At 39.8% G+C, this 17,441-nt stretch overlaps 1 protein-coding gene across 1 annotated transcript; it reads right to left on the reverse strand.

The window, feature by feature from the left end:
- Positions 1–3,568: 3,568 nt before the first annotated feature.
- Positions 3,569–7,516, reverse strand: LOC110284282 (vomeronasal type-1 receptor 4-like). Its single transcript, XM_021150003.2, has 2 exons — positions 7,400–7,516; positions 3,569–4,695 (listed from the first exon to the last, which is right to left on the reverse strand). Exon 2 carries the CDS (start codon positions 4,538–4,540, stop codon positions 3,620–3,622), a length of 921 nt encoding a protein of 306 aa, XP_021005662.1. The 5' UTR covers positions 4,541–4,695; positions 7,400–7,516; the 3' UTR covers positions 3,569–3,619.
- Between the last annotated feature and the right edge of the window lie 9,925 nt (positions 7,517–17,441).

Here is a 17,441-nt window from a genome sequence, read left to right on the forward strand (position 1 = left end):
TACCAGTTTGGTTGTGTTTTCCTGTTTTTCTTTAAGGACTTGTAACTCTTTAGCCATGTTCTCCTGTAGTTCTTTAAAGTCCTTCTTGATGTCCTCTACCATCATCATGAGATATGCTTTTAAATCCAGGTCTAGTTTTTCAGGTGTGTTGGGGTGCCCTGTACTGGGCGAAGTGGGAGTGCTGGGTCCTGATGATGGTGAGTGGTCTTGGTTTCTGTTAGTAAGATTCTTACCTTTACCTCTCGCCATCTGGTAATCTCTGGAGTTGTTATAGTTGTCTCTGTTCAGAGGTTGTTCTTCTGGTGATTCTGAGTATCCTCTGTCAGCAGACCTGGGAGACAGGCTCTGTCCTCTGAGTTTCAGTGGTTAGAGCACTCCCTGCTGACAAGCTTTCCTCTTAAAGGGAAGGTGTACAGATATCTGGCGTTTGGACCTCCTCCTGGCCGAAGAAGAAGGCGGAAAACAGGACGTTTCCCAGATGCTGTGTTGCTTTGGCAGGTCACAGAAGCTGTAGGCTTCTGTGGTGCACACTCTCAGCTGTGCAGACTAAGTTCCTAAGTTCAGTGGAGTCCTGGATCCAAGATGTGCTCCCTGCTCCTGAGGCAGAGGGCTCCTGTGCAGGGCAGACCACTGTCTTCCAGCTAGGAGGGTGCCGGATGTCTGTGGCCCCAAAAGGGTGCTGCCTCAGTGGCTCTGTGGCTCCCGCCTGTCCCAGAAGCTGTCTGCCTCTGTGGTCCTCACTCTGACCTGTACAGACTAAGTTCGGCGGAGTCCCGGAGCCAAGATGGCGCTCCCTGCAGGGCAGGTCACTGTCCTCCGACTGGGAGGGTGCCGGATGTCTGCGGCCCCAAAAGGGTGCTGCCTCAGTGGCTCTGTGGCTCCTGCCTGTCCCAGAAGCTGTCTGCCTCTGTGGTCCTCACTCTAACCTGTACAGACTAAGTTCGGTGGAGTCCAGGAGCCAAGATGGCGCTCCCTGCAGGGCAGGTCACTGTCTTCCAGCTGGGAGGGTGCCGGATGTCTGCGGCCCCAAAAGGGTGCTGCCTCAGCAGCTCTGTGGCTCCCGCCTTTCCCAGAAGCCGTCTGCCCCCGTGGTCCCCACTCTGACCTGTACAGACTAAGCTCGGCGGAGTCCCGGAGCCAAGATGGCGCTCCCTGCAGGGCAGGTCACTGTCCTCCAACTGTCGAAAATATCATCTTGAGTGAGGTAACTCACTTACAAAAGGACACACACCATATGGACTCACTGATAAGTGGACATTATCCCAAAAGTTCAGAATACCAAAGATTCAATCCATAGACCAAATGAAGCCCAAGAAGAAGGAAGAACAAATTGTGGATGCTTCAGTGCTTCTGAGAAGGATGAACAAAATATGCACAGGAGGAAATATGGAGAAAAAGTGTGGAGCAGACTGAAGGAAAGGCCTTCCAGAGACTGCCCAACCTGGGGATCCATCCCATATACAGCCACCAAACCCAGATGCTATTGTGGATGCAGGGAAGTGCTTGCTCATGGAAGCCTGATATGGCTGACTCCTGAGAGGCTTTGTCAGAGCCTGACAAATACAGAGGCAGATGCATGCAGTCAACCATTGGATTGAGCATAGGGTCCCTGATGGAGGAGATAGAAAAGGGACTGAAGGACCTGAGGGGCTTTGCAGCACCATGGTGTGAGCAACAGTGTCAAGAGACCAGAACCCCAGGAGCTCCCAGGAACTGGACCATCAACAAAAAGAATACACATGGAGAGACCCATGGCTGTGGCCACATATGTGGCAGTGGATGGCCCTGTTGGACATCAGTGTGAGGAGAGGACCTTGGTCCTGAGTTCATTTGATGGCCCAGTGTAGGGGGATGCCAGGGATGGAAGAGGGAGTGGATGGCTGAGTGGGAGAGCTGCCTCATAGAGTCACAGGGAAGGGGGAAGTGATAGGGAGTTTCTGAAGGGGAGATCTGGAAAGGGGAAAACATTTGAAGTGTAAATAAGGAAAATATGCAATTAAAAAAAGATATATATTCAAAGGGAAAAGAAAAAAGTAAGAAAGAAAGAAAAAGAAAGAAAGAAAGAAGGAAAGAAAGTAAGAAAGAAAGAAAGGAAGGAAGAAAGAGAGAGAGAGAGAGAGAGAGAGAGAGAGAGAGAGAGAGAGAGAGAGAGAGAGAGAGAGAGAGAGAGAAAGAAATGTTCACCATCCTTAGTTGTCAGGAAAATGCAAATCAAAATAACCCTGAGATTCCACCTCACACCAGTCAAGAATGGCTAAGACCAAATAGTCAGGTTTCAGCAATTGCTGTCACCTATGTTGTAAAGACTATGACTATGTTGTAAAGAAAGAGGAACACTCCTCCATTGTTGGTGGTATGCAAGCTGGTACAAACACTCTGGAAATCTAGCAGTTACATTTATCTCTTTTTATTAGCTTTCATAGTACTGGTAGTAGTAATGCACTCTCCTAGAGTAAGGAAAGAACCCTGATGGGGGCCATCCCCAGCAGGGAGTTCTTCTTTCTTGTCAGTTGTTTTTGAGGCAGCAAAGGGTGAAGAGCAGAGGTGGAGGGTAAGACTTGGTCTTATGAAATACCGGGTTAAGACTTTGTCTTATGAGATACTTAGGGTTACTGCATAATAAAAAGTTTATCTAAATCTAGGTCTAAATGATGCTATTGTACCTGACCTGCTTTCTATGATCCTCTGAGACCAAAGACTGCAGTCTCAAGCACTTAGCACCTTATCCTAAAACAGCAGGAGATTAGAGGATTAACTGCTATAGCCTTTTCCATATTGTCCTAATGCCTCTTGTCAAGCTAGGGGGAAGTTTGGAGCAACAAAATTCTATTGAACCAGGAGAAGAGAATAACACTCACATAAGGAAAAACCTTTACATAAGCAAATATGCATAATCTTACATAAATTCATATACAGATTCATGCATACTCATTTATGTATTTCTATTCAAAACCAGTTGGGTCCAGATTGCATGGAATCTCACAATTACATACTTACACATCCATACTTAAATATGCATATGGAGCAAAAGATGAAGCACTCACTGCAGAAAAAACTCACTCGCTCTGGATGAAAAATGAGCTCCAATCTTTCTTGCATAGGGAAAGAAAAAGTGATTGTTATATATGTTAAATAATAACAGGAAAAGTAAATTAATAGCAAGAATATTTCCTTGCTTAATAAGGGCACAGATTATATAATAATCAGAAGCAGACCCTTTCAAGATGATCACCTGTTAGTTTTTAGCTTGTCCCATTATGGCTCCCAACAGAACCCAATTATAAACCTTAAGGAAAACACCAAAACACTGGCCTGACAAGGGGTCCTATTTAAGCAATGGGGAGAAAAAGAAAACACCAGTAACCAAACACATTTTAAGAAAATCATAGGTCTACTCAATGAAATGTAGTCTAAACTATGAACTATTAATTTGGCTAAGAATCTGCAGTTAGTTATCCAGGGTATAAGTAAGAAGAGTGAACATAGTATTATTCTGCTACAAAATTATTATTAAATGAATATATCATATATTATTTTATTACACTGATATTTTGAATAGCATGAGTAAACAAGATTAGATATTCATCATTAAAAATACAATTTCAGATGTATTACAAGATTATGGAAGTTTTAAATTTCTTATACAGGTGAAGCAGATTCTGGAAACAGTGAAATCACGACTCATCACAAATGGGCCTATAGCAGGAAAACACATAGAAATGATGGTTGTGATATTCATTACCCACCAACTGGGATCATGTGAAAGTGCAACATAGCCTTGTAAAATAGAAGAGAGTGTATAAAATGCTAGAAAGGTAAAAACCAGGATCAGAATGGTCTGTGTGGCTCTGTTTTCAGCAGACATCCTAGGGGAAGCATGAGTGTGGAGGATGTGTTGAACCCTCTTTTTGTGTCCATAAAGTATGACTATCATGGTGGTGCTGGAACATACAATGAGCAAAGAAAACAGGACTTCAGGAAACACACAAAATGCTGTATACATTATATCTACCATTTTGTCACGGCCTATAGAGTGGCAGAATTCAATATCTTTTTTTTGTGTTTTATTTTTGCTATTTCTGTTGGTTGATGTATATACAGGGAAAAGCATATTTACTAGCATGAATAGGATCCAGCAGAGAGAAATGAACAGGCCCATGAACTTTGCTGTTTGCTCTTTAAATTCCTTCCAGCAGGAGTTCCTGGTGCTTATGGTGATTGCTTGAAAGACACTCAAGAGACAGGTCATGCTAATAGACATACTCCTGGAAACTCTTCTAACAAACATAATTAGTTTACACCCAACATCATCGAATAATTCGTTCCATCCAAAAACTGCAAGTACCTCTGGAAGTCCTTTGGAGAAAATAATCAAGGAGTTTGATGTGAATACATGTATAAGTATTATATCTATGATCTTTAATGTGTGTTCTTTGTTATAAAGGACTAAATAGTAGAAAAGAAGAGAGAAGTTTCCCAGAATACCAAGTGCACTTTGAAGTGAGAGTACAATTCCAATTGCCAGGTTCCCAAAATCCATTATGTCATTCAGCAAATTTTCCTTCAAATTATGGCAAAATAATCACAGCTCTGAGCCAAATCATGCATTGAAGTTTTCTAAGTTGGGATGTGTAGGTCTACAAGAATCACTGGAGTTTCTATATTCAAGGTCATTGTGTACAACATAGCAAGAATCTGTTTCAAATGAAATATTTTGTCATCATTAATAGTTTTCAGTGAAAAGTTTGAAATTTATTAGGTGCCGTATTTATAGACAGAAGTTCCACTACACTTCATGGAAATTTAAGCATTAAGAATAATGGTGCTCCACCTTGTGAGAATCAATGGCTAAATGGTGTTCAAGTGGAGTGAATGTTTACACCAAAAATCAACACTGAACTGCTTACAAGTCATATAAGAAGGAAACCGATTTTAGTAACCATTTTCAACAGGAAAGAAATCTATATAGTCCAAATGTTGTACTGAAGCCATAAAGTTCTACTTAATTATAGAATGCATGTGTACTCTTTGAGAAAATGATTATTATAAGGGGTAGAGGACTGTAACTCTAAGTTCACATTAAAAATTAGAACACGGTACACTGTGGAAGAGCTCTCATTACATTTCACAAAACTTCATACATAATGATATGTCCATGCTTGCTCATTTGGAGTCAGACTGTGGAAGAGAGCCCCCAGCAAAATTATCCTAAGTGGTAAACTCTTTCCAAATAGCTATACAGTGAAAATGTGCAATTCAAAGGTACAGATCATTGTATTAAAAAACAAACAAACAAACATAGATTTTTTTTTCTTACAGAAATGCAGTGTGGTCATATTTACCACACCAACTTAAATCAAGAAATCTCAATGAAGAGTATATACTTAAGATATCTTTCTTTCAAATTTAATTGAAAGTGCTTTTAAATTTAATTGAAAACTACAATGAGGAGTAACAATGATCACCCTGTAGCTAAAATCTTTTCACACTATCTGTAAAGTATGAGAGAAAAATTTTTCAGTTGCCTGAATTCAAAAGGTAACTTGGGGCAGTTTGGTGACATGAGAAATGAGAACGTGAACTGGCTGATTGCACACACAGTCACATAATTTTGTGCTCAATGATGCTATGCCAGCTACATTTTGAAATGTTCAATTGACACTCAGTTTATTTCCATTGTATACTAAACTGCCTGGATCATATAAGATATATTTTTATATAGTCTAATCAACAGAAAATACCTGTCTCCTTTGAATTTGAGAGGTTAAGATTGACCAAATATCTTTTATATCAAAATATTTTCATAATTTCAAGATGAAACCAGGATGGCCTATCTCAAATGAAGGCTAGAATAATATTAGTTTCATGAAATTTGTTCAAAACTAACAATCAGTTATGAAAGAAGAAAACTAATATGTGAAATAACACTGTAGCATAGATCATTATTGAGGTGAACAGGAAGCTTAATTGCTTAACTGCTTGCATCATAGCTGGAAAATATATATTCAATCTCTAGAACTCACATAAAATAAATTACTGTGCTGTCATGTAATTTTAAAACTTATTTTTAAATTAGTTTTTTATTATAACAAATTATATAATTTCCCCCTTCCCCTTCCTTATTCCAAAGCCTCTCACTCACTATTCCTTGCTCAGTTATACCATGACCCCCTTTTCCAATAAGTGATATGATATGTATATATCTATATATCTATAAATATATACTATATATATTTATATGGATTTATTAATATAATTTAGACATATACATATGAGTATGTATTTCCTAATACATAAATACAATGTGTATATAATCAGCTCTACTATGTTATTAGCATTGATCAGTTGATACAGAAAACCACATCAAACTAAGTACAGATTTCAGAGCCCAGTTCTTACTAAGATATCAACAATTCAATGCTTGCACATAAGGCTCACAGACAATTTAGAAAAGAAAAAAGTAGATTTTTAAGAGCCAGAGAAAATGATAATTTACTTTGAGGCTGTGTCTCCTTGGACCATCAGAAGGTATAGCCATAAGTCCTTGCCAATATGACTTTAATCAAGAACAGAATAGGAATGACAATGGATATGCTACTGTCGTTCACATTTATTCAAAGCACTAGAAAGTCAGACACAAGAATTTACTTATGATCACTGAACAGCCCACACAGTGTAATTAGAGTAACAGCTAGTTGGGAGACCATATCTCAAAAAACAAACAAATGAATTTTGTCTAAAGAAGGCCAACTGAGATTGTCTTCTGAATAAACTAGCACAGTTAATGAAGACTGCATCTAAACTTACAGAGAACCTACACATAAATGCAGGTACACACAAAAATATTGTAATATATTAGCAATTTGAAATTAAAGGATTCTGTTTATGAATCCACAGGTTTAGTTAAACTTCTTAGTAATGAAGTTTGTGAAGGTCATTTAACTGTTACATAAACAGATTCTAAAATTGAGAAAATACATTCATTGTATAAATTTAAAAAATATAAAAATGCATTGTGGACATAGTGCTATAGTTGACCCTTTGCCTGCCATGACCAAAACTATAGGCACAAACTACAACTATGAAAATTTGGAAACATCAGTTGGACGATTCACAAATAGTACCAGACATGATGTTATCACATATCATGGATCAGCAACAGGTTAGGAACTCTTCTCTTTGCTCTTTCTTTCTTTCTTTTATTTTTCTTTCTTTCTTTTTTTTTTTTTTGGTTTTTCAAGACAGGGTTTCTCTGTATAGCCCTGGCTGTCCTGGAACTCACTCTGTAGACCAGGCTGGCCTTGAACTCAGAAATCCGCCTGCCTCTGCCTCCTGAGTGCTGGAAATTTGTCTGTGGATATTTCCCTCCAGAATCCCTTCTCCAGACATGGGCACTTACCATTCCTCCCCTATTTTCTCTCCTTACCAGACTCAGTACAAATTGCACACCTCACTCTTCTTCAGCAGAAGCTACATCTCAGTGCGCAGCTCCTGGCATGGTGGTCAGCAGTGTAAGTGAGAGAGGGAGAGAAACCATGAGATAAAGGTTCATAACTCCATAAATGAACCTCCCTCAGAATGATAATTTTCATCTCACCTGCACTTGACAGCTTTTGCTACAATGACAGCTTTTGCTTTGGGAGTCAATAACTTTTCTGTCTCTTTTTCCTATCAATAATCACCAAATCCCATTTATTTTCTCTTGTGAGTGTCTCAGAAGACAACATGTTTGGAAAGCATCATTACTGAAGGTTGACAGGGAGGAAAGGTGCAGGAAACATCAGGATTTGATTTGTAAGAATCTTACAAAGAAGCCTTTGTGTCTCATTGGATTTCAACCTTCTCTGTGTTGTTCTACATAAAGTATTAATTTTCATATCGCATAGCTGTCCCTCTTTGTAACACTCATCAAAAAAAATTAAGTCAGGAATTCAGGGATATATAATGAAATATCAGTAAGAGGAAAATGTGACATCATAATCTTCCCAGAAAATCTTGATCTATTTGTATATGTAGATGAAAATTAGCTAGAAATGTAGGTATATCACAATTCTAGGAAATGTTACAAATCAACCCAGCTATACATAAAAGCCTTAACATAGCCTTATTCTGATAAAATTTTACATATCTAACTATTCCACATAAAATATGTATATCACTAGTATTCATAAAATATCACATATCTCACTCCAGTTTTTGGACATACACTTCTTCACAATATTCTTTATTTTGATACTCATAACTAAAGTATACAGAGTGATAATTCAGTGTAGGTATCCAATGTGTAATGAGAAAAATCAATATAGTTAGCGCTTCCTTATTCTTTTCTTTCATTTTTTTATTATTTTGTTTATTTACTTTCCCACCTTGGCCCTCTTCTCACTTCTACCTCCTACAGTTTCTCATTCCACTCTCCCTCCCCCTTTTTCCAAGAGTGTGGTCCAGATCACCAGGCCTTCCTCTTCCCTGGGGCCTCAGGTATCTCAAGGATTAAACACCCATTCTCCCACTAAGTCCTGACCAGGTAGACCTCTGCAAAATTTGTGTTAGGAGCCTCAGCCTAGCCCGTGTATGCTACTGGTTGGTGGTTCAATTTCTGGGAGCTCCATGGGTCTGGGTGAGTTGAGAATGCTGGTCTTCCTATGGGGTCACTCTCCTTCAGTTTCTGCAGTCCTTTCCCTAATTCAACCACAGGGGTCTCTGACTTCAGTCCAATAGTTAGGTGTAAGTATCTGCTACTGTCTTACTCCGCTGCTGGTAGATCTTCTCAGAGGGCAGGCATGCTAAGCTCCTGTCTGTAAGCACATCAGTAATAGTGTCTGACCTTGGTGCCCTCCAAAAAGTTGGCCTGTCATTGGACCGCCTTTCCTTTAGTCTATTCTCCATTTTGGTCTCTGCAGTTCTTTTAGAAAGGAACAGTACTGGGTCAGAAATTTTGACTGGGGGTTAGTAACCCTGTCCCTATGTATGAGGGCCTGTCTATCTACTGGAGGTGGGCTCTTAAATTTTTCTCTCCCCAGTGATGGGATTTTTCACTAAGGTAACCCCAACTGAGTCTTGAGAGTCTCTTACCTCCCAGGTCTCTGGTATTTTCCAGATTCCACCCATACCTGATCATCTTCCCCTCCCCTCTTCCACCCAGATCTCTCTTTCCCTCTGCCTTTCATGGTACCCATTTCAAGTGGGATTGAAACATCATTATTTGAGCCTTTCTGCTTGTTACACTTCTTATGGTCTGTGGGTTGTGTCTTAAGTATTCTGTATGGTTTGGCTAATATCAAATTATCAGTGAGTACATAGCATGCATATCCTTTTGGGTCTGTGTTACCTCACTCAAGATGATACTTTCTAGTTCCATCATCCACTTGCCTGCAAAATTTATAATGTCCTTGTTTTTAATAATTAAATAGTATTCCATTGTGTAAATAAACCACATTTGCTGTATCGATTCTTCTGCTGAGGGTTGTTTCCATCTGGGTTGTTTCTAGCTTCTGGCTATTACGTGAGGCTGCTATGAACATGGTGGAGCACGTGTCCTTCTGGTATTGGGAGGGCATCTTTTATGTATATGCCCAAGAGCTGTATAGCTAACTCTGCAAGTAGAACCATTTCTAATTTTCTGAGGAATAACTAGATTGAATTATGGAGTGATTGTACCAGTTTGCACTCCCACCTGTGAAAGACTCCAAAACTCCCAAAGGGAGGCACTTACTCAAGCCTCGGGTCAGCCGCGCACCCAAGAAGACACTGAGACCGGTACTTAAGATGTATAGGGAGTAAGATTTAATACAACAACGACAAGAAAGCAAACAAAACAAACAAAAAGCACATATACCAGATATCTGGGGTCGGACCTCATGCAGCCTGCAAGGTGCAGAGGAGATCCGGCCATTAGCCCAAACTTTTCACAAGCTTTTATAGGTGAAGGGTAAGGGGGGAGCAGGGCAGGGAAAATACAGGTTTTACGTCACTAAGTGATTCAGCCAAGGGTTTTTCCAAAGTGCTTTTGCAACCGCGTCCCACACTTTGGCCATGTACTTGATTCATTAGAACTGAGGTTTTTACTCACACCCTTATCTCAAAAATGTCCCTGGCACAGTCCTTAGTTGGGAGGGGTAGGACTGGGTTCGTTCCAGGAGACCCTTATCTCAGAAATGTCCCCGGAACAGTTTTCATTTGAGAGGGGGTCTGACTCTGGTGTGAGAGTTCAGAATGTACTCTGGGGTGAGAGTTCTGGTGGTCAGTAATTTTCCTCTTTCACCTGAAATGGAGGACTGTTTCTCTTTCTCCACATCTTCCCCAGCATGTGCTGTTACTTGAGTTTTTGATCTTAGTCATTCTGATTGGTGTGAGGTAAAATCTCAAGATTGTTTTGATTTACATTTCTCTCATGACCAAAATCTTTGAACATCTCTTTAAGTGTTTCTTGGCCATTAGAGATTCTTCTGTTGTAAATTTTCTGTATAGCTCTGTAGCACATTTTTTAAATTTGGTTGTTTGGCTTTTTTGGAGGTTAACTCTTTGAGTTCTTATATATTTTGGATATTAGCCCTCTGGCAAATGTAATGATAGTGAAGATTATTTCTCAATCTGTAGGTTGCCTATGTGTCCTATTCATGGTGTCTTTTTCCTTACAGAATCTTTTCAGCATAATGTGGTCCCATTTTTTTTAAAAGATTTATTTATTTATTTTCTGTATATGAGTACACTGTAGCTGTCTTCAGACACACCAGATGATGGCATCAGATTCCATTACAGATGATTGTTAGCCACCATGTGGTTGCTGGGAATGGAACTCAGGACCTCTGGAAAAGCAGTCAGTGCTCTTAACTGCTGAGCCATCTCTCCAGCCTCTGTCCCGTTTATGGATAGATGCAATTACAACTTGGGCCATTAGTATTCTGTTCAGGAAATTTCCTCCTGTACCAATGAGTTTGAGTTTGAGGGTTTTTTGTTGTTGTCGTTTTTTGAGACAGGGTTCCTCTGTTTAGCCCAGGCTGTCCTCAAACTCAGAAATCTGCCTGCTTCTGCTTCCTAAGTGTTGGGATTAAAGGCGTGTGCCACCACTGCCCGGCTTTTTCACACTTTCTATTCAATTTGATTCAGTGTATCTAGTTTTATGTTGAGGTCCTTTATCCACTTGGACTTTAGTTTTATGCAGGGTGATAAATAAGGATCTGTTTTCAATCTCCTATTGATAGACCACAAGTTAGGCCAGAACAATTGACTGAAGATGCCTTCTTTTTTTCACTGTATGTTTTTTGCTTCTTTGTCAAAGACCAAGTGCCCATAGGTGTGTGGGTTTGGTGCTGGGTCCTAGATTCTATTCAATTGGTTGGCTGCTACATCCACTCCAGTAGTGATCCGCTTGACAGGTTTAGAAACCTGGACGTAGTCCCGAGGCAAAAAAGTTCACAGAAACTTAGTCTCCTGGAACCTTGGCATCCTGTATAACAAATGCTCCAATAATGTCCTTGCTTTAGTCAGTGAATGGATCTGTGTGCTTTCCCTCAACATTGCTTTATTATAAGTGCTTCTAAGGATTGATTTTGACATATAGCTAAGTTAGATTCTTCATCAGTCCTAGGCAGTCCTTGAGCTGACCCTGGGCATGGATAGCTGAGTCACTGTCCTGCACAGGAATTTACAATTAGCTAGGAAGAAGGAAGGTTGTGGTCTAAGAGGGAACTAGAGTAAATACTTAGAACTATAGATAGCTGAGTTACACCCATATACAGGAATTTACAAAAGCCTAGTGGGAAGGTGGACTATACAATAGACTTATAACACTGATGCTCTCTTTGAGACAAATTACATCCAGATACTGCACTCCCTTGTGTGCATATTTGTTTGTCATCTGCGCCAACTCCTTGCTCGCCTGTAACCACTGTAACCCTGTATTCCTGCAGATTGAGGATCCAATTGATGTTTGTCTGCAGTAATTGGCCTGGCTGTCTATACAAATCCCGTGTGGTTTTTATCACTATTGCTTTTAGGACAGCTTGAAGTCAGGAATGGTGATTACCTCAGAAGTTCTTTTACTGTTGAGAATTGTTTTGGCTATGCTGGGTTTTTTGTTTTTCCATATTGTTTTAGTTAGGGTTTTACTGCTGTGAACAGACACTATGACCAAGGCAAGTCTTATAAAAAACAAAATTTAATTGTGGCTGGCTTACAGGTTTAGAGGTTCATTTCATTATCATCAAGGTGTGAGCAGGGCAGCATCCAGCAGGCATGGTGCAGGCAGAGTTGAGAGTTCTACATTTTCATCTGAAGGCTGCTAGTGGAAGACTGACTTCTAGGTAACTAGAAGGTCATAAGCCCACACCCACAGTGACACACCTACTCCAACCAGGTCACACCTATTCCAACAAGGCAACACCTCCACTCCCTGGTCCAAGAATATACAAACCATGATATTCCACTCCCTGGCTCCGTAGATTTGTTCAAACACATGAGTCTATGGGGGAGGGGCATACTTAAACATAGCATAATGCCAGATGCATTTACTCAAACTTTCAAAGTTCTCATAGTTTATAGCAGACTCAACAATGTTAAAAGTACAAAGTTCAAGGTCTCTTCTGAGATTCATCCAATCACTTAACTGTAATCCCCAAAGAAAGACAGGAAACTAGCTGGGCAAACTCCAAACTCTGCATCTCCATGTCTGATGTCAAAACAGTCTTCAGATCTCCACTCTTTTTTCATCTTTGTTGACTGCAACAAACTGCTTTCTCCTGGGCTGGTTCCACTCCCTGTTAGCAGCTTTCTTCAGCATGTAACCCATGGCTCTGGCATCTTTAACATCTTTGAGTCTCCAGAGCAATTTCAATGTTACACCTTCTTGTTTCAGTGTCTGGGATTCCACTTGATCTTTTGACCTCCTCCTAAGGGCTGGCATCACTTTTCCAGCTCTGCCCTCTGTAGCACTCTAAGCTCAGGTTGATCTACTCCAACTAGGCTTCATGAATAGCCTCTCATAACCTCTCTTCATGGGGTCAAGCCTCAAATGTTTTCCCTGACACCTTTAGTCTTGGGCCATCAACTACAGCTGAGGCTTCACCTTCTCCAATGACCTTTCCTGGCCTCTCAGTGCCAAGCCTCAGCTGCTCTCCATGTCCCCTTCATTCCTTCAAAAGCAGTACTACCTGAGTGACTCTTACACATGACCAAGTCCAGTCACAGCATGAGGTACAACCTTGGCTATCTTTGGAACACAGCTTCTCTGTGCTCCCAGAAAAAAATTCCAGAAGATTTCACCTCAGTGATGGTGGTCTCTTCTTAATTATTGCTAATTTCTTAGCTCCAGCTAACCAGCATCAATTGTCCCAGTAGTTCCTTCCATTCTTAAGTCTAGATCCAGAGCCACATGACTGAAGCTGCTGAATTCTGCTGCTTGCAGGAACTAGAATATGACCTCCTTGTATTATTACATTGTCATTGGCTTTCTGTTTTCCAACTCCTTCACTGGCTAAGCTTGGCTGTCCTGGATCTTTCTCTGTAGATTGGCCTTGAATGCAGAAATCAGCATGCCTGTCTCCTGGGATTAAAGGTGTGTACCACCCAGCCTGGATCTAAATTTAGCAAGGTAGGATCTTGCCCCAAGGTCCCACTCCCTTAATCTATTATCTCCTAGAACACAAGATTTTGCTCCATTTCACTTCCTGGTACCCCTTTAATACCATGCATTTATATGAACCATATATTTTTTTTATTTTTCCTTTCTAAGCTTGCTATGCTTGTTCAAACTTCTCTTCATAAGACTTAACCAGAGAACAAAGTCTCTGCTGGGCTTTTTTGAAACTTCCTTTGTCAATGCAATTAGAGTCTCTTTACCTTAGCCTCAGGCAGACTTTTCAGGCAAGGTCAAAAAGTAGCCACATTCTTCACCAAAATACCACAAAACCAGTCTTTATGCCACATTCTGAAATTCTTCTCCTTTGAAATCTCTTGGGCCAGGTCAACACAGTTCAAATTACTCCCAGCAACAAAATCTTCCATATTCCTACTAGGATGATCCATTAAGCCCCATTTAAAGCATTCCACTGTGTTCCAAATCCAAAGTCCCCAAATTCACATTCTTTCAAATAAAAGCATGGTCAGGCCTATCACAGCAATATGTCAGTCCCTGGTACCAACTTCTGTCTTAGTTAGGGTTTTACTGCTGTGAACACACACCATGACCAAGGCAAGTCTTATAAAAAATAACATTTAATTGGGGCTGACTTACAGGTTTCAAGGTTCAGTCCATTATCATCAAGGTGGGATCAGGGCAGCATACAGCAGGCATGGTACAGGCATGGGTGGGGCAGTCTCTGGATGGTCCATCCTTTCAAGTCAACTTCAAACTTTGTCTCTGTAACTCCTTCCATAGGTATTTTGTTCCCTATTTTAAGGACGAATGAAGTATCCACCCATTGGTCTTCCCTCTTCTTGATTTTCTTGTGTTTTACAAATTGTATCTTCGGTATTCTAAGTTTCTGGGCTAATATCCATTCATCACTGAGTGCATATCATGTGAGTTCTTTTGTAATTGGATTACCTCACTCAGGATGATGCCCTCCAGGTCCATCCATTTGCCTAGGAATTTCATGAATTCATTGTTTTTAATAGCTAGGTAGTACTCCATTGTGTAAATGTACCACATTTTCTGTACCCATTCATCTGTTGAGAAACATCTGGGTTCTTTCCAGCTTCTGGCTATTATAAATAAGGCTGCTATGAACATAGTGAAGCATGTGTCCTTATTACCAGTTGGAACATCTTCTGGGTAAATGCTCAGGAGAGGTAATACTGGATCCATAGTACTATGTTCCATTTTCTGAAGAACTGGCAGACTAATTTCCAGAGTGGTTGTACAAGCTTGCAATCCCACCAACAATGGAGGAGTGTTCCTCTTTCTCCACATCCTCACCAGCATCTGCTGTCACCTGAATTTTTGATCTTAGCTATTCTGAATGGTGTGAGGTGGAATCTCAGGGTTGTTTTGATTTGCATTTCCCTAATAATTAAGGATGCTGAACATTTTTATTTCAGGTGCTTCTAAGACATTTGGTATTCCTCAGTTGAGAATTCTTTGTTTAGCTCTTTACACAATTTTTAAATGGGATTATTTGAATTTCTGGAGCCCACCTTCTTGAGTTCTTTGTATATATTGGATATTAGTCCCCTGTCTGATTTAGGGGACTGTTGGTGGTCTTTATGTCTTATTGACAGTATTTTTTGCCTTACAGAAGCTTTGCAATTTTATGAGGTCTCATTTGTCAATTCTCAATCTTACAGCACAAGCCATTTCTGTCTGTTCAGGATTTTTTTTCCCTGTGCCAATATCTTCGAAGCTTTCCCCACTTCCTCCAAGTTTCATTGTCTCTGGTTTTCTGTGTTGTTCTTTGATCCATTTAGACTTGAGCTTTGTACAAGGTGATAAAAATGGATCACTTCAAATTCTTCTACATGATAACTGCCATTTGTGCCAGCACCATTTGTTGACAATGCTGTCCTTTTCCACTGAATGGTTTTAGCTCCTTTGTCAAAGATCAAGTGACCATAGGTGTGTGTGTTCATTTCTGAATTTTCAATTCAATTCCATTGATCTACCTGTCTGTTGCTGTACCAATACCATGCAGGTATTTTTTTTTTCATTTTCTTTTTTTTTTTAATTAGGTATTTTCTTCATTTACATTTCCAATGCTATCCCAAAAGTCCCCCACACTCTCCTCCCTCTTCCTCCCCACTCCCACTTCTTGCCCTGGCATTCCCCTGTACTGAGGCATATAAAGTTTGCATGACCAAAGGGCCTCTCTTTGCACTGATGGCGGAATAGGCTGTCTTCTGATACATAATCACATTTGCTCTGTAGTACAGCTTGAGGTCAGGCATGGTGATTACACCAGAAGTTCTTTTATTCTTGAGAATAATTTTTGCTGTCCTAGGATTTTTGTTATTCCAGATGAATTTTCACAGTGCTCTCTTTAACTCAGTGAAGAAATGATTTGGAATTTTGATGGGGATTGCATTGAATCTGTAGATTGCTTTCAGCAAGATAGTCATTTTAACTATATTAATCCTGCCAATCCATGAATTTGGGATATTTTTCCATCTTCTGAGATCTTTGATTTATTTCTTCAGAGACTTGAAGTCCTTATTATACAGATCTTTCACTTTCTTAGAGTCACACCCAGGGATTTGATATTATTCGTGATTATTTTGAAGGGTGTTTTTTCCCCTAATTTTTTCTCAGCTTGTTTATTTTTTGTGTAGAGAAAGGCCACCGATTTCTTTTAGTAATTTTTATATCCAGGTACTGCACTGAAGGTGCTTATCAGGTTTAGGGGTTCTCTGGTGGAATTTTGAGTGTCCTTTATATATACTATTTTATCATCTGCAAATAGTGATATTTTGATTTCTTCCTTTCCAAATTGTATTCCCTTGATCTCCTTTGTTGTTGAATACTCTGGCTAGAATTTCACATACTTTATTGAATAGGTAGGGAGAAAGTAGGCAGCCTTGTCTAGTCCCTGATTTTAGTGGGATTGCTTAGAGTTTCTCTCCATTTAGTTTGATGTGGTGACTGGTTTGCTGCATATTGCTGTTATTATGTTTAGGTATGTGCTTTGATTTCCTGATCTTTCCAAGTCTTTTATCATGAATGGGTGTTGGATCTTGTCAAATGCTTTCCCAGCATCTAACAAGTTGACCATGTGTGTTTTATCTTTGAGTTTGTTTATATAGCGGATTACATTGATAGATTTCCATATATTAAACCATCCCTTCATGCGTGTTTTGAAGCCTACTTGTTCATTTTGGATGATCTTTCTAATGTATTCTTAGATTTGGTTTGCGAGGATTTTATTGAGTATTTTTGCATCAATATTCATAAGGGAAATTGGTCTGAAGTTCCCCTTCTTCTTTGAAGGTCTGATAGAACTCTCCACTAAACCCATCTTGTCCTGGACTTGTTTTGGTTGGGAGACTATTAATGGCTGCTTCTATTTCTTTAGGGAAATGGGACTGTTTAGATCATTAATCTGATTCTGAATTAATTTTGATACCTGGTATCTGTCTAGAAAATTGTTCATTTCATTCAGATTTTCCAGTTTTGTTCCATATAGCCTTTTGTAGTAGGATCTGATGGTGTTTTGGATTTCCTCAGGTTCTATTTTCATGTCTCCCTTTTCATTTCTGATTTTGTTAATTGGGATACTGTCCCTGTGCCTTCTAGTTATTCTGGCTAAGGGTTTATCTATCTTGCTGATTTTCTCAAAGAACCAGCTCCTGTTTTTGTTGATTCTTTGTATAGTTCTTTTTGTTTCCACTTGGTTGATTTCAGCTCTAAGTTTAATTATTTCCTGCTGTCTACTCCTCTTGGGTGAATTTGCTTCCTTTTGTTCTAGAGCTTTTAGGTGTGCTGTCAGGCTGTTACTGTATGCTCCCTCTGCTTT

The sequence above is a fragment of the Mus caroli genome, unplaced genomic scaffold, assembly GCF_978045245.1.
Source record: "Mus caroli unplaced genomic scaffold, Mus_caroli_1 scaffold_18, whole genome shotgun sequence".
NCBI classification, from domain to species: domain Eukaryota; kingdom Metazoa; phylum Chordata; class Mammalia; order Rodentia; family Muridae; genus Mus; species Mus caroli.

Excerpts from the sequence above, each read along its gene's own strand:
- LOC110284282 (XM_021150003.2), bottom strand. The coding sequence starts at position 4,540 with ATGGATTTTGGGAACCTGGCAATTGGAATTGTACTCTCACTTCAAAGT.